This window comes from Crocuta crocuta, unplaced genomic scaffold (genome assembly GCF_008692635.1).
Source record: "Crocuta crocuta isolate KB4526 unplaced genomic scaffold, BGI_CrCroc_1.0 scaffold3, whole genome shotgun sequence".
NCBI classification, from domain to species: domain Eukaryota; kingdom Metazoa; phylum Chordata; class Mammalia; order Carnivora; family Hyaenidae; genus Crocuta; species Crocuta crocuta.
This window is the reverse complement of record NW_027529934.1, coordinates 13,898,086-13,921,584: the sequence shown is the minus strand read 5'-3', so window position 1 is coordinate 13,921,584 and position 23,499 is coordinate 13,898,086. Positions and strand designations below refer to the sequence as shown.

Here is a 23,499-nt window from a genome sequence, read left to right as displayed (position 1 = left end):
GCAGATGCCAGACAAATAGACTCTCCTGTATTGTTGGTAGGAATGCAAAATAATACAACCATTCTTATAAACAGCTGGACATTTATTAAAAGCTAAACACAGAAGCGCCTGGGTGGCTCAGGCAGTTAAATGTCCAGCTTTTGGTTTCAGCTCAGGTCATAATCTCACGGTTGTGCATTCAAACCCCACATCAGGGTCCACACTGACAGAGCATAGGTGCTTGGGATTCCCTTTCCCTCTCTCTCTGCCCTGCTCATGCTCATGCATGCCTTCTCTCTCTCTCCCTCTCTCAAAATAAATAAATAAATAAACAAATAAATAATTTTTTACGTTAGATATAACAAATACAGTAGCAAATAAGCACAAACAAAATCCTGAAGTGTTCAAGCAAATAATGCATGCTAGAGCACCAGTTTCTAACCCAGAATATACCAAAAAATAGAAAACCCAGGTGCTGTGGGCTTTGGTAGGAATATAATAATGGTGGCTGTGTCTTGAAAATCTGGGCAATAGAGATGGTAACAAGGCAAAAAGAGAAAGCTGTTGATTTGGTCAATCTTGCCCTTTCTTGAGGCACGTCAATATCTGTTATTTGTAGGATTCTGCATAGATTTCTTTTAAACTGACATTCACATCTAATGACGTTATCTAGGCACCACTGGAAACTGGGGGCGGGGGAGGGGCCTGCTCTGTAAATCACGCCAACTAAATGTGCACACTTCTAAAAGTTAAACACACACTTAGCACATGTCCCAGAAATCCCAGTGCTAAAATGAAAAAAAAAAAAGAGTATCTATACAAAACTTGTACATGAATGCATGAATGTTTACAGAAGACCTATTCATAACCACCAAAAACTGAAAATAATCAAACAACTATTAATTGATAAATGAAAAAATAAGTTGTGGTACATCACACAATGAAACACTCTTTAGCAGTTAAAAAAAAAACAAGAACAAATTATGGACACGTGCAAATATATGGATAAGTCTCAGAAACATTATGCAAGGGGCATCTGGGTGGCTCAGTCGGTTAGGCATTTGACTCTTGATTTCAGCTCAGGCTGTGATCTCACAGTTTGTGAATTTGAGCCCCACAAAGGGCTCTGCACTGACAGAGCAGAGCCCACTTGAGGCTCTCTCTCCCTCTCTCTGCCCCTTCCTACTCATGCTGTCTCTCTCTCTCTGTGTCTCTCTCTCAAAATAAATAAACTTAAAAAAAAAAAAAAGGAAAGAAAATAGAGCATAGTCAAAATGTATGCCTTGCTTCCCTGCAATCCCAGGGAGGCAAGAGTGAGGAAAGAGATGAAGAGAATCAAAGAAAGACATGTGTGTTACTGATCCTGAACTGGTAACAGTTTCAGGGGGACAAGCAGCTAGGGGACCTCTCTAGACAGGCCACATAGACCCCACTGCATGTCCATCTGGTACAGAGTTCTGGGGATCGGAACTCTGTACCAGAGCCACAGTGGCTCCCACCCTGAAGAGCAAAATGAAGGCTCTGCCTAGGATCAGCCCTCCTGCCAGGAGAGCTTGTGACCATCAAGGGTTAGGAGATGGGACCGAGGGACAGGGTCTGGCTGTATGACTGCATGGATAAGTGGTGTGAGCCATCACCAGAGAAATGCGACAAGTGGCCAAGGCATGGGCTAAGTGTCACTAGCAGATATGAAGACCCCATAAACTGGGTCTGGAATAGTGGACTCAAATTAATATTATCTAAACTTAAAGAGTAATTTAAGTTTTAAGAATATTCTACAGATATGGGGCACCTGGGTGGCTCAGCTGGTTAAGTGTCAACTCTTGGTTTCAGCTCAGGTCATGATCTCACAGTTCATGAGTCTGAACCCCATATCAGGCTCCACACTGTTGGTGTGGAGTCTGCTGGAGATTCTCTCTCTCTCTCCCTCTCTCTTTGCCCCTCCACCACTTGTGCTCTCTCTCTCTCTCTCTCTCTCAAAATAAATAATTTTTTAAAAAAGAATATTCCATGGGGCGCCTAGGTGGCTTAGTTGGTTAAGGGTCCGACTTTCGCTTAGGTCATGATCTCGCGGTTCGAGCCCCGCATAGGGCTCTGTGCTGACTGCCAGCTCAGAGCCTGGAGCCTGTTTCAGTCTGTGACTCCCTCTCTCTCTGACCCTCCCCTCCTCACGCTGTCTCTCTCTCTCTCCTAGAAATAAATAAAACATTTAAAAAATAATAATAATAAAATAAAAAAATAAAAAAGAATATTCCACAGATAGGGGTGCCTAGGTGGCTCAATCAGTTAAGCGTCTAACCCTTGTTCTCAGCTCAGATCTTGATCTCAGGGTCATGAGTTCAAGCCCCATTTGGGGTCTGTGCTGGGCATGAAGTCTACTTAAAAAAATAAGGAAATAATAATGTGTGTATATATATATATACACATACACTCAGGAAACTTCAAGTAAACAATTTCTATCTATCAAATCTATTCATGTCGTGGCCTCAGCTGACTTTTATGTAATAATCAAGCTCAGATCTCTACAGAACGCAGACTTGGCACATCTAAATGAGGCCGCCCACTGAACAGATCATGGTGCTCATTCATGGCCCACCCATCATGGCACAGGTGCAATCCTTCAGAAAATAATAAATTCTAGTTAAAATTGAAAATCTAAAGGCTGTCTCTCTAATCCTGCCCATGAAATGTCAATGTATGTGTTACAGTTCATGGGAACTGAAAAAGCTCAACTCTAACCATTTTATGATGGGTAGGTATTTTGCTTTAAACAATATATTAAGTGCCTGCTATGTGCTTTTACACATGTTATCTTATGTAACCTTCATGACCACCTTAGTAGGTAGAGTTTATTACTGCCCCATTATACATGAGGAAACCAAGGCACAAAGATGTGAGTAATTTACCCATAGCCAGTTAAGAGTAATTTAATCATAGCCAGGATCTGAACTTAGGTGGTCTAACCCTATAGCCCCCTCCTCTCAGTCAGTCATTCAACAGATACATGAGTACCTTCCAGAATCTAGAGACAAAGAAATGCATGGCTCATGCCCACGTGGAGTTTATGGTCTATAGGAATGACAAGCATCGAATAATTACAAGCAGATAAACAAAAAGCACAGAGTGCTATAGAAGTTCATACCCTGTGCCTACTCAAAAGACTATGATACAGGGGTACCTGGGTGGCTCAGGTGGTTAAGCGACTAGCCAGCTCAGGTCATGATCTCACGGTTCATGAGTTGGTGCTCTGCGTCGGGCTCTGTGTAGACAGATCAAAGCCTGGAGCTTGCTTCAGGTTCTGTGTCTCCCTCTCTGCCCCTCCCCCGGCCTCAAAAATAAATAAACATTTTTTAAAAATATCTTTAAAGGGGCGCCTGGGTGGCTCAGTTGGTTAAGCATCTGACTTCAGCTCAGGTCATGATCTCACAACTTGTGGGTTCGAGCCCCACATCGGGCTCTGTGCTGACAGTTAGCTCAGAGCCTGGAGTCTGCTTCTGATTCTGTGTCTCCCTCTCTCTCTGATCCTCCCCTGCTCGCGCTGTTTTTATCTCTCTCTCTCAAAAATAAATAAAACATTAAAAAAATTGTTTACAAATAAAAATAAAAATATCTTTAAAAAAGACTATGATACAAAGTATGTGGTCATATTAATATCTATCAAGGTCAAATCTANTACTGGTCATTTTCCAAGCCCAGACAGGTCCTGATAAATAATTTTTTTCTAATACATTAACTGATTTACATGAAAAGTATTACCCATGCTTTACATTTAAGTGAAATTAACTGTATATATTCATTTAATTATTTTCATTTTAGAAGAATAAAATCTGGGCTCCTGGGTGGCTCAGTTGGTTGAATGTCTGGCTCCCGGTTTCAGCTCAGGTCATTATCTCATGGTTTGTGGGATCGAGTCCCACATCAGACTCTGTGCTGACAACACAGAGCCTGCTTGGGATTCTCTCTCTCTCTCTCTCTCTCTCTCTCTCTCTCTCTCTGCCCCTCTCCCACTCATGCTCTTTCTTTCTCTCTCAAAATAAATTTAAAAAATAAGATAAAATAAATCTTTAAAAAATCTACAAATTCTGGTACTGCATGGGAAAGTTCAAGATTCCTGGTTGTTTTAACTGTAAGATAGCTCTTTCACATAGATAATTCTCTGATAAATGGACAAACTTCATACTCTAGAATAAGGTTTCTAAGGAGCAACTTCCTGATTTCTATGGGGATAGGGTCGGCCATAACCATAAGGAGCCCAGAATCTGGCCTCAGACCAACCTGAACTGGATTCCAGGTCTGTCACTTAGTACATAATAGGTTGCTTAACCCCTACAAGTCTTGATTTCTTCATCTGTAAAACATGATAAAAATGGTTCACACGTCAAGGGAATGTCCCAAAGATGAAATGAGAAAATGCGTATAAAAGTGCTTAGCACAGTTCTTGACCCACAGTACGCACCTCACGTATGGGAGCTGCCATTATTATTCCTATTCCTCTACATGGTTCACATACTGAAAAAGAGAGAGAGAGAGAAGAAATAATAAAGGGATAGTGTGTGAACAAAATGTGTGAAATTGTTAGGGAGAATGGTCTCAGAGGTCCAACAGTGTGATAGCAGGAAGTCAGCAGTGTGGGAAGAACCAGAAAAACCCCACACGTGGAGCCCTCATTAGAAAGAAGGGCAAGCTGACAGGAGGTTAGCAATTAGATAGTTAATTTGTGTTTAAGAAAAGAGAGAACTTGGGGCACCTGGGTGGCCAGTCAGTTAAGTGTCTGATTCTTGGTTTCAGCTCAGGTCATGATCTCAAGTTTCGTGGGTTTGAACCCCACATTAGGCTCTGTGCTGACAGTGTGGAGCCTGTTTGGGACTCTCTCTCTTTCCCCCTATTACTGCCCCTCCCCTGTTTATTCTCTGTCTCTCTCAAAATAAATAAGTCAACTTTAAATTTTTTTAAATTTATTTATTTAAAATATTATTATTTATTTATTTCTGAGAAAGAGAGAGAGGGAGAGAGATAGCACGAGCAGGGGAGGGTCAGAGAGAGAGGGAGACACAGAATCTGAAGCAGGCTCCAGGCTCTGAGCTAGCTGTCAGCACAGAGCCCGATGCGGGGCTCGAACCCACAAACCGTGAGATCATGACCGGAGCTGAAGTTGGATGCTTAACCGACTGAGCCACCCAGGCACCCCAATAAGTGAACCTAAAAAAAAGGAGAGAGAACAGAGGAGCATCTGGGTGGCTCAGTCAGTTGAGCTCCTGACTAGCTCAGGTCATGAGTTTGTGGTTCGTGGGTTAGAGCCCCACATCAGGCTCTGTGCTGACAGCTTAAAGCCTGGACCCTGCTTTGGATCCTGTCTACCTCTCTTTCTCTGCCCTCCCCTGCTTGCACTCTGTCTCTCTNAAAAAATAAATAAAACACTCTTTAAAAAAAAAAAAGAACAGAGAACTTCAGTGTGAGTGATTAAAATAACCCAACTCTGGCTTTTTCTCATGCCTGAACAGCACTTTGAATGCATCAATGGAGAGAAGAGTCAGTTCGAACTAGCAATTGTTTCCGCACCTGTTCTAATTGTCCTTATCCTCCATCAGTGGGTATACGGGAGCCTTAGGTATAAAACAAACCTCAGGTCACAGACACACGATAAAAATCACAAAATGGAAGGGGACTCAGAAATTCTGGAAACTGGTGGTTTTCAAGGTTTTTAAGCCGCGAAACCTTTTCACAGAAGAAACAGATGAACAAAAAGGTAAAAATGTACAGCTACTCAGACCCCAGCAGAGAGGGGATCCCAGAGCCCAGGCAGCTCAGGTCACCTGTCCACCTCCACACACTCGAGCCCCTGAAGTACATAACCCGCTGTAGAGGCGTGGAGACCAAAGGCCGGAAAGGAGAGGAGACGTCCACAAAGCAGCAACCAGAGAAGGCAAAGGTAGAAATAGAATCCGACCGGTTTTCCCATGGCTAGTTGGATTCTCTTTTTACCACCAAATGCTACCTTCTTGACTGACATACCAAAAAGGAGAAGAAAGCAAACAATGTTTGAGAAGAATGTGCCCCATCATAGGGGAAGAAAAAAAAAGGAAAAAAGGAAGGCTAATGAGCGATAAAACCTGGCACTGACAGCTTGGGCTCAACTAATCTGCATAGGAACCAAACGTTGCCCCCATCAATGGCTGACTCAAGTTACCAAAACAGTTTTTTGAACATTAAAACAAATTAAGCAAAAAAAAAAAAAAAGGGCTTCACAGTGAATTCACAGTGAATACCCAACAGATTGACATTTACAACTATGTTGCATATGCATGTGCACAATTACAAGAGAGGAATTTACTCCACGTTAATGGGACTGAGGGGGAATGAAAAAAGGTGAAAAAAGGGAGTGAATAGCCAACAAAATTAACTGCAGTGACTAACGGATGAATTACAGTCTTCTGATGCTGGGCATGATATAGTGTTTTGCTCACAGGACCTCGGCTTAAATCATCTGGCTGTACTTTAAAGCGTCTGTATTCTAAAATCAAAGGTCAAGTTAAATGCTTCCTTCTTAGACGTGTATGTTGTGGAGTTCAGAGTTCATTTAAACACAGGTAAATTATTTTCTAAAGCAGCATCACTTCCCCCTGCTTAAGAAACCCATGACGTACATAGAGTCTCAGTGTCCAGCCTCTTCACGGCCTGTGCAAATTCCGTTTCCCAGGTGGCTCACCAGGGCTGAGGCCACAGCCGTACAACCCGGAAGACCGGGAGAAGTCCCACGACCCCGCAGCCCTTGAGACCCCATTATTCTGCACTGCATTTTCACCTTTTCATTCCATAAAAGGAGGATTTATGGGATCCAGAGAGAAACTACCCAGTCGTTTGACACAGATCACGTCCTGGCATTAGCCACATCACATCCCTTAAGAGCACCTCACCTCCTCCAGCTGAAAAACCGCTCCGACGTGGGGCTGGATGCGCCCTTCCTGGCAGTACTGAAGAGCGGACGACAGGATTCTGGAGAAGACGGGAAAGTTCTGTTCCTTGTATCGGCCCCAGTACAGCCCCATGGCAGAGATGTTCTTCAGGAGCAGAAGGTTGGCGGGCACAGAGGCAATGGTTCCTCCAGCAAAACCCACCACCACAATCCTGCCCTCCCAGGCCAGGCTGGGGGAAGAAAAGAAGGAAAAGAAAGTATACAAAGCAATGTGTATTCACACTCACTGGAATGCCTACTATAAAAAACAACAACAACAGGAAATAACAAGTGTTAGCAAGGATGTAGAGAAACTGGAAGCCTCACGCACTGTGGGTGGGATCACAGAACCAGTCAAGTGGACAATAGTACAGAGGTTCCTCAGGAAATTAAAAATAGAGCTACCATATAATCTGGCAATGCCACTCTGGGTCTCTATCCAAAATAACCGAAAACAGGGTCTTTTTCTTGAACATTTTTTTAAAGTTTATTTATTTACTAGAGAAAGAGAGCGCCCAAGTAGGGGAGGGACAAAGAGAGGGAGACACAGAATGTGAAACAGGCTCTAGGCTCTGAGCTGTCAGCACAGAGCCCGATGCGGGGCTTGAACCCATGAAACCCAAGAATATGACCTGAACCGAAGTTGGACACTTAACTGACTGAGTCACCCAGGCGCCCCTGAAAATAGGGTCTTGAAGAGATAGTTTCACTCCCACGTTCACAGCAGCACTATCTACAATAGCCAAGAGGTAGAAGTAGCCCAAATGTCCATGGACTGACAGATGGATACACAAAATGTGTTATATACATACAATAGAGTATTACTCAGCTTTAAAAAGGAAGGAAATCCTGTCACATGCTATATCATGGATGAACCGTGAGGACATCAAGCTAAACGAGATAAGCGAGTTACAAAAAGACAAATACTGAATGATTCTACTATTTTGAGGGATCTAAAGTAGTCAAAGTCATAAAAACAGAAAGTAAAGTAGTGGTTACCAAGGCCTGGGTGGAGGGAGAAACAGGAATTGTTGTTTAATGAGTAAAGAATTTTAGATTCACAAGATGAAAAAATTGTGGAGATCTATATCGTAACGATATAAATACACTCCACACTACGGAACTATACACTTAAAAATGGTTAATATAAAAAATAGTTTACATAGCAAATTTTATCTTATGTATTTTTTTAGCCACAGTAAAAAGCATAGAATGAAAAAAAAGCAATATACATTAATTCACAGAGATAAAAAGTAGAAGTTATCAGGAGGTGGGAGAGGACAGGAGGAGCAGTTATTATTTAACAGGTATAGAGTATTAGTTGGGGATAGTTACACAACATTGTGAGCATACTTAACGTTACTGAATCGTACATTTACAAATGTTCAAAATGGTAAGTATTAAGTTATGGATATTTTACCACAACTTAAAAAAGCAATATGCATTAAACCCCCAGCTAGGAATTCCTCTGGACCTTACAAACTGGCAGAGGTGACCCGCCCTGTATCACTTTGGATTCTTCAGTAGGAACCATAAAAATAAGTCATAAACAAGATAGTAAGGGGCCAGAGGAATGAGCCAGTTTTATATGGGGACCCACTTTAGAATTAAGGCTATGGCTCTACTACAAAGCTGTCATCATCAAGACAGTATGGTATTGGCACAAAAACAGACACATAGACCAATGGAACAGAATTGAGANGTGGCTCAGTCAGTTGAGTGTCTGACTTCAGCTCAGGTCATGATCTCATAGTCCCTGCGCTCGAGCCCCATGTTGGGCTCTGTGCTGACAGCTCGGGGCCTGGAGTCTGCTTCTGATTCTGTGTTTCCCTCTCTTTCTGCCCCTCCCCTGCTCATGCTCTGTCTCTCTAGCTCTCAAAAATAAAATTAAAAAAATTAAAAAAATTTTTTTAAATTAAGGCTATCTAATTAACTACTCATCTACTTTATAGAAGGAAACTTTCCATATGCAATACTTCAGGACAATTCAGGGATGTCTGGGCGGCTCTGTCAGTTAAGTGTCTGACTCTTGATTTCGGCTCAGGTCACGATCTCACGGTCCATGAGATCGAGCTCCCCGCTGGCTGTACACTGTCAGCACAAAGCCTTCTGGGGATTCTCTCTACCCCTCCCCTGCTTGCTTGCTTGTTTTCTCTCAAATAAAAACAAATAAGCTTAAAAAAAAGACAACTCAGCTTGAAGATTTCACAGTTAGGAGCAGAATAAGAAGATAGGTACTTTAATGGAACATCATTTGCTTTACAAAAAACTTACTTTAGGACTCCTTTACGTTATGTGCTTCTCTAGAGAATTTTGAATAATCTATAAAAGTTCACACAAGTTTTCTGCAGCCCATTCTGAGAAGCACTATACAGTTTCACACTAAGCAAGAAGTTATAAAAAATGCATTTTATAAACCTCTTTGATCCAAAATGCATGTATATGTGTTTGGCTTTTGCTTTTTGCTTTTCTTTGTTAGAGGGAAATGAGAAGCCATTGTCACAACACTTTTACCCACTAGCTACAAGGCAAGGGAAAGGTAAGAGTTAGGAGCTCTCTGTCCTGGCTCTCCATTGAGTCAACACACCCCTTCCTTTGCTTCCGTATACACAGTACCCAACACAGTGCAGGGACTCTCAGGGGCCACAGAACCAACTGAATCCCTTCTGTGGGTAAGGTGCTCTCTGCTTCTGTTTCCTCAACTTTATTTATTTTTTAAATTTTTTTAATGTTTTATTTATTTCTGAGAGAGAGAGAGAGAGAGACAGCATGGGCAGGGGAAGGTCAGAGAGAGAGGGAGACACAGAATCTGAAACAGGCTCCAGCCTCTGAGCTGGCTGTCAGCACAGAGCCCGATGCGGGGCTCGAACCCACAAACCGCGACATCATGACCTGCGCCGAAGTCGGACGCTTAACCAACTGAGCCACCTACGCGCCCCAAGTTTCCTCAACTTTAAAGCAGGGGCACCTGGGTGGCTCAATTGGTTAAGCGTCCAACTTCAGCTCAGCTCATGATCTCATGGTTCATGGATTCAAGCTCCGCATCGGGCTCTGGGCTGACAGCTCAGAGCCTGGAGCCTGCTTTGGATTCTGTGTCTCCCTCTCTCTCTCTGCCCCTCCCCTGCTCATGCTTTGTCTCTCTCTCAAAATTTAATAAACGTTAAAAAAATATTTAAAAAAATAAAAACAGAATGAGAATTGGTATGAGTACAACAGTACCTCTGTAACTCCAATAATTTTTTTTTTTTTAATGAAATAAGTCAAGGAGACACCTATACTGCTGGCTGCTTCTGAAACCAGTAAGATCAAAAGAGTCTGTACTTGGGTACACGGATAACTAGGGAACAGCCGCCCCAATCATTCTAACATCTGAATGATGATCTCAAGAATTACCCACACTATGTATATAAAGTAGTTAATTGGGGGCCAGCACAGCTGAATTTAACACATGCATAATTTCTAAAGCATTCGATATTGCCAACTAGAGAGTCTGCAGTCATGTTTTGGATATTTTCCAGTTGGATATCTTGTTTTTCTATATTTAAGCATTTCCTGATTTTCCCTCTGCTTCTATTCCTTTTCACCCTCCCACTCAGCTGTTCTCGTGGATGCCAATGCCCCTAGGAAAAGTGAGCAGCAAAAATGGAAGAGAAGCAAGGCCAGAAGATGGATCTAAAAAGGTTTCAGCAGATCCCCAGGTCCAGCCCCCGCTGGGCAGACGCACCTGCGGAGCGCCTCCAGGAAGACGTCTCCTCCCACAGTGTCGATGACCACGTTCACCCCACTACTGCCCAGCAGCTTCCTCACTGCCTCCTTCAGGCTGCCCTGACTATAGTTCACGACGGACTGTGCGCCCTTCTGCATCGCCAGCCTGCACTTCTCGTCACTTCCGGCTGCGGCTATTACCTGCAGAAACAATACGAAGTTTCTGATGATCCAGAATATGTATCAAAAGGGGCTCACCCCACCCACCCAGCTTCTACCACAGAGAATGCTAACCATGAAAACCAATGTCACCTTGCCACCCTACCATCAGCCTCGATCCCACACATCAGGGCCAACACATGGCACCATCACACTGGCCCCTCCACGCCCCCCACACACACTGGCCATGGGATCCACCTTTCCAGGAATCCTGGAACCCCAGTGAGTCTGGCTAGGAGATGGTTCAGGACACACTCAGAAAGTCTTCTCCAATGGGACACCTGGGCGGCTCAGTGAGTTAAGCATCCAACTCTTGATTTCAGCTCAGGTCATGATCTCACGGTTCATGAGTTGGAGCCCCATAGCAGGCTCATGCTGACAGTGCAAAGCCTGCTTGGGATTCTCTCTCTCTCCCTCTCTCTCTACCCTGCCCTTGCGTGTCCTGTCTCTCTAACTCAAAATAAATAAATAAATTTTTTAAAAAAAGAAAAGAAAGTCTGAAAGCCTTTGAATTAAACCACCATTTACTGAGTACCTATTATGAGTCAAGTAATAAAGATACTCAACCTTAGAATCAAGATAGCAAGATACAGCAGTGTGATGGTGGGGAAGTACAGACAGATGCGAAGTGCAGATGACAGGTATCCAATCTAGGTCTAGATCAGGAAAGGCTTCCCAGAGGGTAAAACATGACTCAGTGGAACGATCTTGAAGTCAGAAAGACCTGAATTCAAATGCTGACTCTGCTACTAACTAGCAGTGTTACCTAAGACAAATTACTTAGTAAGAAATAATACTTCCCTAATGTTACTATGTACCAGGTACTATCCTAAATGCTTTGCATATATTAATAACTCACTTAGTCTTATCTTACTAGCCCAAACGATATACACGCTATTAGCATCCCCATTTTAGAGATAAAGAAACAGAGGCGAGAGAAGTTAAGTCACTTGCCCAAGGTCACAGCTAATGGGAGGCAGAACTGGGATCCAGGTCCATGTAGTCCATCTCCAGAGTTCGTTCTTTTAACCCCTATTCTGTCCACCAGCTTCCCTAAGCTTACCCCATCCAGACAACAAGACTTATTTTAAAAATCAAATGGAATTCTGTACATAAAGCACTTGGAAAACAGAGGGTTAGAGAAATTGAATCTATTGTTACACATACACAATCGTTTGTTCTGTTTAAACCTCATAAGAACATTATGGGGGAGGTATAATTCCTCCCATTCTATAGCTGGAGACACAGATCTAGAGGTCGAGGAAATTAACCCAGGATTAACCAGGTAATAAGAAGCAGAACAACTATACAAATCCAGTGCCACGTGCCCAAAGCCCACGGTTTTCCACTCCACCGCTCTGGGAGGAAGCCACGCTGAAAGCCTGGCAAAGATGGCCACGGGCCATGCTGTGAGGAGGTCTGGGGTTTGGAAGTCTCCAGAAGTACTTTAAACACCTAAGTACTGCCTGAAAGTGCTATATCACTGGACAGCACCCACAAGCCTGAGCAGTTTGACCCCGAGGTGACAATCAGAACTTGCAATCAAACACACAAGGATATCAATGCCCTTAAAAGATTTCAAACTCACCCATGACTATTTGAAACTGAAAGCTACGCTCAAATACTGCCCAGTGGAACCCTCAAGTAGCCACAAATTTACTGACAGCCACCAGCACACAGTGCCACAGAGGGCTGACGCCAGTCTAGGGTCTGGGACTTGAGGCCAATCTCGATTCTCACACGGTGCCAGCGAGGCCCAATATGAATCACAGTCTCCCTGATGGCTCACTTTCTTTATCTGTGAAATAGGGATAATGAACACCTCACCCATCTCCCAGGGGTTTGCTAGGATCCAAGGTAAGATAATTGGTGAGGAGGCACTTTGAAAGCGACAGGAAATGCTGTGAATGGGAGGTGTTCTCAAAACAGCCAGTTACAAGTAGGTGGCCTGATGACATTTTTAAAGTTATTTTTGTTATTTTGTTGTTGTTTGCATTTGCTTAAAACAGGTATGGCTGCTAAAGAAAATACAGCTTGGGTTAATGTTAATATCTGAATCAAAGTGGATTTTTCTATCTATTTAACCTACTCTAATGATCTAAAACAAATGGTACAATTTTATCTTCCAAGAAATGTTAAACAGTCAGTGGTTCTAGACAATGAGACAAATTTTGGTCTCCCCACTGAGAGGTGCTAAAAGCCCTGGCTTTGACAAGAAATGTGTTAATATTCCACGGAGGGCCTCCTGGTATCTAACTCACACATCCTTCCCCAAAAGAACTTAATGCGAGAAAAGAGAGGGGCTGCCTGAAGAAATTCCAGAGCCATCCAATTATCTCCAAACCTGTGTATCTTGGTGCCTTCTGGATACCCCAAGTGCATGCTCCACAGAAAGCTCACACTTAGTGGTTCCAAACCTGAGCTCACCATTTCCTCCTGTGTTCTCAGTTGCAATAAATGGCAAATCCACAAGTTAACCTAGTTTGCTCCCTCCCACACAACATCTAATAATAACCGGATCCCTTTTTAAGAGATTCTCGCCGACATGCCATGCCATCTAATAGGCATGCTGCACGTGTGATTTCAATATTCCCACAACGACCCCATGAGGGAAGGTTTATTTTACCAAGAGGAAACTGAAGCAATTAAGCAAGAGGCAGAGTTGGAATTTGAACCTAGGTCAGATTAATTTCAAAGTCCTTGTTCCCTCAACTATATTAGGGAATGATCTCCCAGCATCCGACTCTATTCTTTTCTACTTTAGTATCTCTCAACTCATTGCTTCCAGTACCTCGGTTCAAGTGTCGTCACCTGTGGCTTGGATCACCCCAAGAGGCTGCTCTACTGCCTCCAGACCACCCCTGACCTTGCCGCATCCCTCCCCCGCCCTCCACCAGAATGGACTTCGCAAGATGCAAATACTGTCATGGTCCTTCCCAGCTTAAAGTTCCAGTTGGAAGCTCTCGATGGCTTCCAACGAATATTCAAATTCTTCAGCAGCGCATGATCTGGTCTCTGCCCAGCTCCCTGGAGTCTCCTTCCACCATTCCCCACACAGATCCTTTGCTCCACAGATGCTACTGACAATTCCCTGAATGCACCATGTGACATTCCAGGTCTCTGTCCCCTGATATGCCCTCCCACCACTAAAATGGCCTTCACTTCCCTTCTTCCTCCATTCAACTGCTACCAGTCCTTCAAAAGTCAGCTTCAATGTCTACTCTCTCCAAGAAATCCTCCTTATCTGATTCCCACAGCCTCAGAGTGATACCCCTACAGAGACCTGGGTCTTTCTTTCCTTTGTTTATTCTTTCATTGAAGAAATAGTTATTGGGGGCACCTGGGTGGCTCAGCTGGTTAAATGGCCAACTCTTGATTTCAGCTCAGGTCTTGATGTCAAGGTGGTTAAGAGTGACTCCTAGGTCAGGCTCCATGATAAGCATAAAGCCTACTTAAGATTCTTTTCTCTCTCTCTCTCTCTCTCCCTCTCTCTCTCTCTCTGACCCTCTGACGTGCACTCGCGTGGTCACTTGCTCTCTCTCAAAAAAAATTATAGGGGCGCCTGGGTGGCTCAGTTGGTTGAACAACCGACTTCAGCTCAGGTCATGATCTCGCAGTTCGTGTGTTCAAGCCCTGCGTCAGGCTCTGTGCTGACAGCTAGCTCAGAGCCTGGAGCCTGCTTCTGATTCTGTGTCTCCCTCTCTCTCTGACCCTCCCCTGCTCACGCTGTCTCTCTCTCTCTCTCCTAGAAATAAATAAAACATTAAAAAAAATTATATATAAGAAATAGAGTGCCTACTATGGTCTAGGTCCCATGCCAGGTGCTGGAACTACAATAATGAGCCAAAAAGACATTATTCCTGCCTTCACGGGGATTACAGTCAAGTAGGAAGGAGGCACTAATCCAAAAATGACAAAAGTAAAGGCTAGACCACACATTGAGATGTGTACCATGAAAGAGAAGTACAGGATGTTATGAGACCATATACAAACAACCAGGGGCTAGGAGGTGGAGAGAGATAACCATCTCCTGAGGGACAAAGAATACTTCCCAAAAATATAGCATCTGAGTTAAAAGTTGAAGTGCGGAGGGAGACAGTTCAGAAGAGCATGACGGGTAGAGGGAATGGAATCTGCAGAAGCCACGAGGCAGGTGGGCCCTGCCACGAGGCAGGGGACCGAGGTCCCCTCACCAGTCTGCAGGCAAACAGGTGGCAGGACCCTAATCTGAGTTACTTTACCTCCCCAGGGCCTCGCGCATGATATTCATGAATGAACGAATGAATATGTTCTAGGTTTGAAAACTGGAGGAATGATTTTTAAAAATTTTATTTAATGTTTATTCATTTCTTGAGAGAGAGACTGTGAGCAAGAGAGTGGCAGAGAGAGGGGGAAACACAGAATCTGAAGCAGGCTCTGAGGTGTCAGTACAAAGCCTGACTCGGGGCTCGAACTCACAAACTGCGAGATCATGACCTGAGTAGAAGTTGGACGCTTAACTGACTGAGCCACCGAGCCGCCCTAGGAATGACTTTTTTTTTTTAAGGAGGCCCTGCCATGCATATACCTTAGCCTGAAGAACATTTGTCGCCACGTCTATAACTGCAAGGCCCGTGGCTCCAGCTGCTGCTGTCACTAAGACGGTTTCTCTGCCAGAGAAAGATGAATCTTACTTCAGAAAGTTTCAAAAAATCATGCAGTCATATGATTTCATGAACATTTTAAAGCAAGAAGAGAATTCCGAAGTCATTTCACTCAACCCTTCATGGACACCCACTCTCCAGACTTTAGAGGTGGGTTATGGAGGTGCCTGCTTGATCCGCGCCAATTTGGTCCAGTTGAAGTCTTCCAAGGAAAAATATTCCTTAATCTCTCTAGAGATTTCTGCTTTGGAAATTCTGCCCTAAAGTTACTCTCACATTAAATGTTGCTGCGTTTTAGAAGGTGGCGATCTTATAATGGCCACTGCTCAATTCAATTCTCAGGCTCTCTAAAAAGGGTAAGAGGCATATTATTTCAGGTAAAGTGGGAAAATTCTGCACCTTTGAGTTTGAAATACCCCAGTGAGGCACAAACAACCATGTCTCACAGAAACAAATACCACAGGACTCCATTACAACAAGACTGAAGCGAGTTTACATAAACCAAACTCTCTAAAATTTAAGGTTTTCTAGGAGGTGATCTCCAGAGTGGCCAGGTTTGAGAGAGAGATTTCTCCAAATTTATATTGGCCAACTTCACAGTCTACCATTCCATCTCAGACAAAAGGATATCCCCACTATCAACAGACCCCTATCTTGGGTCCTACCTTCCTTTGGCCCTTCCTCACACAGACTGAACATGAGCTCAATTAAAGGTCAGGGAGTGGAGAGGAAGGGGCAAGGCCTGGGTGGGCACTTCTGATATCAGAAAGAGATACCACCTAGCCCTCTGTTGCCGACAGTCTCTTACCCAGGCCGAGTACATGCCCGATGCTCCAGGGCCAAAACGGCAGTGACGTAAGATACAGGCAGGGTAGCAGCTTCTCGGAGGGGGACCCTTTCTGGAATCTGCCACAGTGTCTATAAAAAGAAATAACAGCAACTTCGGGATTAAGCACATGTACCTATTCACAGAGACTGTTCAGTAAATATTACGATCTCGTTGAGTGGCTGATTTGTGAAGAAACCAGCCTTGTCAGGAACCAAGCCCAGTGGAGGAATTAAAACCAAGCCAGCTGTGACAGCGTTCGGAACATGGGTGCATGGGTCTTCAAAGATCCTAAGGCTGGCATCTGGCTCAGGAAGGAATGAGCTTTCAAAGAATGGAACTGCACTACCCTCCTACACTGTTGGTGGGAATGTAAACTGGTACAGCCCATCTGGAAAACAGTGTGGAGGTTCCTCAGGAAACTAACAATAGAACTCCCCTATGACCCAGCAATAGCACTGCTAGGAATTTACCCAAGGGATACAGAAATGCTGATGCATAGGAGCACATGTACCCCAATGTTCATAGCAGCACTCTCCACAATAGCTAAAACATGGAAAGAGCCTAAGTGTCCATCACCAGATGAATGGATCAAGAAGATGTGGTTTATCTATACCATGGAATACTACATGGCAATGAGAAACAATGAAATCTGGCCATGTGTAGCAACATGGATGGACCTTGAGGGTGTTAATGCTGAGCGAAATAAGTCAGGCAGAGAAGGACAAATATCATATGTTTGCACGTATAGGAGGATTAGGAGGAACTTGACGGAGGAACAAGGGGGAGAAGAAGGGCGGAAATGGTGGGGGAAAGGGAGAGAGGCAAACCATGAGAGACTCTTGAATGCTCACAAAAACTGAGGACTGATGGATGTGGGGGGGAGGGGGAGATGGGCATGGAGGAGGACACTTGTGGGGATGAGCACTGAGTGTTATGTGGAAACTAATTTGACAATAAACGATTTAAAAAAAAAGATTAAAAATAAATAAATAAATAAAACATTAAATAAAAAAAAAAAAAAGAATGGAACTGCACCGTAATGGGGATGAACTAGAAGGTTCTATGCAAATTTTACCTCAATAAAGCTGTGGGAAAAAGTGTGTACTGTTCACCACTAGGGGCCACCATTCACATCCTGTACAACCTTACCCGCCCCCCCCTCCACCCCCAGGTTGGCTCCATTCCCAGGACTATCTCTTTCACAAGCTTTACGTAGGGGCGAAAGCTATTGTATCCAGCTCAGTGCCTCAAACCAGTTTTTCTACCAAAACTACCTATAGTCCAATTGGACAACCAGCCTGTTCATTGCTCCAGGACTCAGAAAACAAAATGCCCTTCTTCATTATACCACTCCACACAAACAAAGCTCTGTGCAAGGGTTGTCACACCAATAACGAAAATGCGTTTAGCATTTGAAAGTAAGAAATGCTTGGCTGAGAAACAAATACAAAGAAAACAAATACAAAGAAGGGGGAAAGAAGGGTAACAAGAAATGAGAGCTGGATGGAAATTAAAAAGGGAGGAGGAAAAAAATCTCCAAACATGAATATTTCGAGGTGGGGATACCTTTTGATCAATGATGCATTCTTCAGCCATACCATTAAAGCCACTCACGCCAATAACTCGATCTCCCTGAAGAGAAAATACCATTAAGGGTACGTTCAGATGCATGGCCTTGCCATTTACCTCTTCCCAAATGAACCAAAACAAGAAGGAAAATCTTTCTCTCTGACCCTGTAAGATACAGATTTGCCTTAATCATCTATTCAGAGTTAATATTTAGTAAATAATTCGGCATCTCCTCAATGTCCCCACCAGGGTGCCAAGACAATAGAAGCACATTTTGGACTATGACAAGACAGAGGAAGGAAAAAGTTGAGAGGAATTAGAATCCCGGGGTTAATTTTCTTTTTCCACAAGAGGCTGAAACTTGAGAATTTTCTCTCCCCTCAGTAACTGAAGCCTGAGGTGCTGCCTTCTTTAGTAATAAAAGGTTTTATGAAGCCAGGAACTTCCCCTGGCTTCCTGCCTCCGGTTCAGAATTAGCCGCTTCCCCCTCCATCTCAGTTTCCCTTTGGTGTCTGTTGGCAAAGGCCAGGAGAAGCAAGACCCTTCAGCTATAAATGAGGTTAGCACATTTCTCACGGCTTCACACACATCGAATCCCTGGATTTCAACTTATTTACCTCTTTCACTGTGCTGACAGCTGCGCCTGTCTCCAATACTGTCCCCGAAAACTCCATTCCTAAAACAAATTGTTTAAACACTAGGTTATCTATAAAGCCCGGCACCATGGAGATGAGAAAAGCATGGTCAGCAGGCCATCCTATCAGCTTTCTGGAGTGGACAGGGCTTAGGTTAGACGAGAGGAGCTTCATACCTGAGGCACAGGAAAGCGGACTTAAGAATTCATGATCACAACCTGACTGCTATGGCAGTCCTATTCTTACCAGGACACAAATGACAGTTTCAAGAGTGGGCAAAAACACAGAGAATTACGGGTACACAAGCATTTAAAATTTTTTTTTAATATTTATTCATTTTTTGAGAGACAGTGTGAGTGGGAGAAGGGCAGAGAGACAGAAGAAAGAATGTGAAGCAGGCTCCAGGCTCTGAGCTGTCAGCACAGAACCCAACACAGGGCTTGAACCCACGAACCCTGAGATCATGACCTGAGCTGAAGTTAGACGCCTAACTGACCGAGCCACCCAGGTGCCTCTACTACACAAGTACTTTTGACCCTGCTCTCTGGGTCCTTGGACTCCCTACAGCCCACCATTTACAAGGCTCAACAGATTGTATTTATCTGTTTCCAGGTCTCCTCTTGAGGACTATGAGGACATGAACTATATTTATTCATAAGTACTTGGCTCAATTTGGATGAACTGATATAGACTGCTCTTTCCTCTTCCACCTCCAAAATTTCTGAATTTAATGACCACACATTTCCCACTTGAACTGCAAGAGGAATAACTCAATCAAGTAGGACATTTCCCTCCCCCATCCAGCATGTCAGCAAATACAAACAGAGGGAAATGGTTCCAAATGTTGAGACACAACCAAACACCCCAAGGCCAAAACACAGCAACTGTTTTGCAATCACTGTATCCTTAATAGTATATGTCTGTATAAAATATACATGTACTCTATACACAGTGAGCTATACTTCTATCTCTTTAAGTAAATTTCAGCAACAAAAAGCAGTCATTTGTTCACATATTCAGGATCTAAATGTAATCAGATTGGGCATAATTGAAATCAGACAGTGGACTGCTAGAAATGTATAAACTCTTTTTCTTATTTCTGATTCTTTGATATTAGATTTCTGCAGGAATGCGTTTGTGAGGACTGAGAGCTTTAGCTGCAAACAGATGTTTATGATCCTTCAGTGAAAAAACAAAACTGAGGCACTAACAAGGAATGAAAGGGAATGATGAGGGCCAGTGAGGATTCTGATCAGAATTCTGATGGACATGATATGTAAAACTTGTTTTGTTCATTTCCTCATTTTTAACGTTTTTATTGGCCATCTACAATGAGCCAGGCACAATGCTAAGAAGAGGGATATAACTGGGACTATACAATCATAGAACCTTCCCTCAAGGAGCTCACTATCCAGAGCTGCTGCTGCTTCTTCTTTTTTTTTTTTTTAATGTTTATTTATTTCTGAGAGAGAGAGAAAGAGAGAACATGCACGGGACGGGCAGAGAGAGAGGGACAGAGGATCCGAAGCGGCTCTGCACTGATAGCAGAGAGTCCCATGCGGGACTCAAACTCACAAAATGAGAACATGAACTGAGCTGAAGTCAGACAATTAACCAATTGAGCCACCCAGGTGCCCCCAGAGCTTCTTAATTATGGTGAGGCTGGCATATCTGAGGCATCACTGCCACAGGCAAGCACCACCAGGGTCATGCCTGAGAGAAGGCTCACAGTTCTGAAAACTCTGTATCTTCTTTCCCATCCAGTCACTTGGCCCCTTCATACTCACCAGGTGTGAAGGGAAGTTGAGGCTTTTCCTGATACTGACCACGGCAGACCAAAATATCAGCAAAATTAACACCACAGAAATGGACATCCACTCTGACCTGCAAAGGAAACACAGCAGCAAAGTGGAGTGGTACACATCCATGGAGACAGAGATCAATTACACCAAAATATTTTCTGAATGTCTACTATATGTCAAGGGTATATGCTAAGTGCCAGTGTCCAATCATGAGACAACCTGAACAAGGTTCTTGCCTTCATGGAGCTAGGATAGTAGAGAAGACAGATATCAACCAAATAATTATGGTGATGTATGTGTTAAATTACAACTTCTACAAAAAATGTTACAGATAGAAATATATGGTGCTGTGAAAGTGCATCGTGATATGGTTTGACCTTTTGGAGAAGTCAGGAAAAACATCTCTGAGTAAGTAATGCTTAAACTAGGAACAGCTAAGAGTTAACTGTTCAAAAGAGGAGAGGGAAAGCCTGATGTGATCAAAAGCAATGGTGTGTGCAAAGGCCCTGTGATGGGAACAAAAGTAAAACCAGTGAGCTTAGAGCACAAAGAGAAAGAGATGGGGCTACAGAGCAGGGACCACACACCCAAGTGTCTATAGTCTTTACTGAGGATCTTAGTCGTTCACAGTAGGAGCAGTGAGCAGCCATTAGGATCTGAAGCAGAAGGGTAACCTGACCAGCTGTTCACCCTGGAGGCTCGTTCTAGATCCCCAGCCTCTGTGACTCATGACCGTGCTAGAGCAGAGGCAGGCCGGTAGCAGTGTAGCCAGCACTCTTTTCTTGTAAGCCAGGGGTTCTCCAAGTCTGGTTCCGGGACCACCAGCTTTACTGCCACCTGGGAACTTAGAAATTCAAATTCTCAGGCCTCACCCCAACCTAAGGAATCAGAAACTCTGGGGACAAAGCCCAGGATTCTGCTTTAGCAAGTCCCAGGTGATTTTGACACAGGCTGAAGTTGGAGAACGGGGGCAAGAAACAGCAGGAAATGAAGGCTCCAAGACAGAATCACTGACATTTGTTTATCTTTTTTTTTACATTTCCAGTTCAGTGCAGAGGTGGCCATGTTGGTGAGAAGACATCTCCATGGACAAAATGCATTCATTCAACAATATTTTGAGCATCTGCCGTGTGCCAGGCACCATTCCAGAGTATGAGGACTTAATGGTGAGTAAACTCACATTGACCAACTCTCATGAGCTAATTCCTTACCAGGCAGTGTCAGGGCAAATAACAGAACAAAGGAGCCCAGCCTTCAGCCTGTGCACACTGTGTGCATGACACATCAGTTGTTGACATGTGTGGTGCACATAATGTCCTCAAGCCACTCCACCTTGATTCAAGGATGATTCAAGAATAAACGTCTTTCGGGGCGCCTGGGTGGCTTAGTCGTTACGCGTCCGACTTTCGCTTAGGTCATGGTCTCGCGGTTCGTGGGTTCGAGCCCCGCGTCGGGCTCTGTGCTGACTGCCAGCTCAGAGCCTGGAGCCTGTTTCAGTCTGTGACTCCCTCTCTCTCTGACCCTCCCCTGCTCACGCTGTCTCTCTCTCTCTCCTAGAAATAAATAAAAAGTGTAAAAAAAAAAAAAAAGAATAAACGTCTTTCAGCACACGAATCCCAGGAATCAGACCGGCTGCCATCACACCCTCACCCAAATAATCCATTTCCCGACAAGGTCCCTGTTAGTGATGCTTCTGGAGCTGCGGCCGGATTTCTGCCTCTCACCAGGGACCCCTGACTGTAAGCCTCACTGTTTGCTCCACGATGTCAGAGGTTCCCATTCTCCATTCGAGATGACATTGTGGCACCAGAGTGGTCACCGGGCAGGGCCAAAGAGACTTCCACATTTCACCGGAAATGCCCACAATCCTAAACTACCCCCACCCCCAAATTACTGCACTGCAACTGGCGGAGGACACAAGGCACATATTCACACAGAATTATTGGACAGACGTTACCGGACTGGTCTGGGGGAGGAGAGAGGACAGATCATTAAATGCTAACACTGAAAAGGAAGCCATTGATGGGGGTCCATGTATGTGCGTTAAGCCAATAACCTGCATGTGGTCATGAAAAGTGTGCAAATCAGAACTGTTTCTAAGGCAACAGCTCTGGAGCCTTCAGAAAGAGGCCTATGTTTGAGTTTGGCGGGGGGCAATCTTCCTTCAGCACTTGTGGCCTTTTAGTGAACCCTGAAAGGGCCCTTCCCGCCCAGGACGGAGTTGCGCTCCGGTCTCCCGGCCGCCCCCTAGCCGAGCACTTGGGAACTCCATCCAGGACGGAAGCCTGCGGAGTGTGTTGTGGCTGCGGAGGGGAGAGCGAAAGTGGGTGCCAGGGGTCCCGGGGATAAGCCAGTCACCATCCTACCTCGTGAGGCCGGACGGGGCGGGGGGCGACCTCCTGGATGGCCAGGGGCTGCTTCAGCGCGGCGCAGAGCGCAGCGCGGTAGTGGCGGCCGCAGCCCGGCCCGGCGCTCCTGCAACACAGAGCAAGGGTCGGTTACTGGGGGACCCCCGGCTGCCTGCCTTTCGGGGTTCAGGGGGGAGTCGGGGCCCCACCTGCGGAGCCACACCCGAGGGAGGTACCGTCCCCAAGCCACCGCCGCCATGGCCTGGAGCAGGGAGGCGCGGAGGGGTGGCCCGAGGTGGCAGGAAGTGCGGGACAGCGCCGGCCCCGCCCTGGCCCCCGGGACCACGCGAGAGCGTCCGGCCGCGCGACCCAACCCGGCTGACTGCTGCGGCCGGACCGCGCCTGGGCCACCCCACCCGCGGGGCGCCGTGCGTCCCCGGGGGTCTGAGCAGGGTGCGCGGACACAGAGGCACCAGAGCCCCCAAGGCCCCCGGCTCCCTGGTGGTGGAGCCAGCTGGAGAGGAAAGAAAACAGTAAAAGCAATTTGCTAGCAGATTTGGGAGACTTTTAAAATCACACTTGGTCGGGGCGCCTGGGTGGCTCAGTTGGTTAAGCATCCGACTTCAGCTCAGGCCATGAGTTAGTGACTGCGGTTTGTGACCTCGTGGTTCGTGAGTTTGAGCCCCATGTCCGTTCTGCGCTGACAGCTCAGAGTCTGGAGCCTGCTTTGGATTCTGTGTCTGCCTCTCTCTGCCCCTCCCCCACTCATGCCCGCGCTCTCTCAAAAATGAATAAACGTTAAAGAATTTAGAAATAAA

At 44.9% G+C, this 23,499-nt stretch overlaps 1 protein-coding gene across 4 annotated transcripts in view; it reads right to left on the bottom strand.

The window, feature by feature from the left end:
* LOC144230819 (quinone oxidoreductase-like protein 2) overlaps positions 1-22,970 on the bottom strand; it is a 30,948-nt gene extending 7,978 nt beyond the window's left edge. For 2 of the 4 annotated variants that reach the window (XM_077763135.1, XM_077763136.1), the window contains exons 1-9: positions 22,891-22,970; positions 22,700-22,808; positions 20,319-20,415; positions 18,514-18,572; positions 17,894-17,959; positions 16,307-16,416; positions 15,423-15,504; positions 10,656-10,837; positions 6,894-7,122 (exon numbers count right to left, since the gene is read on the bottom strand). In XM_077763135.1, coding sequence (XP_077619261.1) covers positions 6,894-7,122; positions 10,656-10,837; positions 15,423-15,504; positions 16,307-16,416; positions 17,894-17,959; positions 18,514-18,572; positions 20,319-20,415; positions 22,700-22,808; positions 22,891-22,940 — 984 coding nt within the window. In that variant the 5' untranslated portion in view covers positions 22,941-22,970. Of the gene's footprint in view, positions 1-4,440; positions 4,489-6,893; positions 7,123-10,655; positions 10,838-15,422; positions 15,505-16,306; positions 16,417-17,893; positions 17,960-18,513; positions 18,573-20,318; positions 20,416-22,699; positions 22,809-22,890 lie in introns of those variants that run through there. The other 2 variants (XM_077763137.1, XM_077763138.1) reach the window with 2 other exon arrangements.
* Between the last annotated feature and the right edge of the window lie 529 nt (positions 22,971-23,499).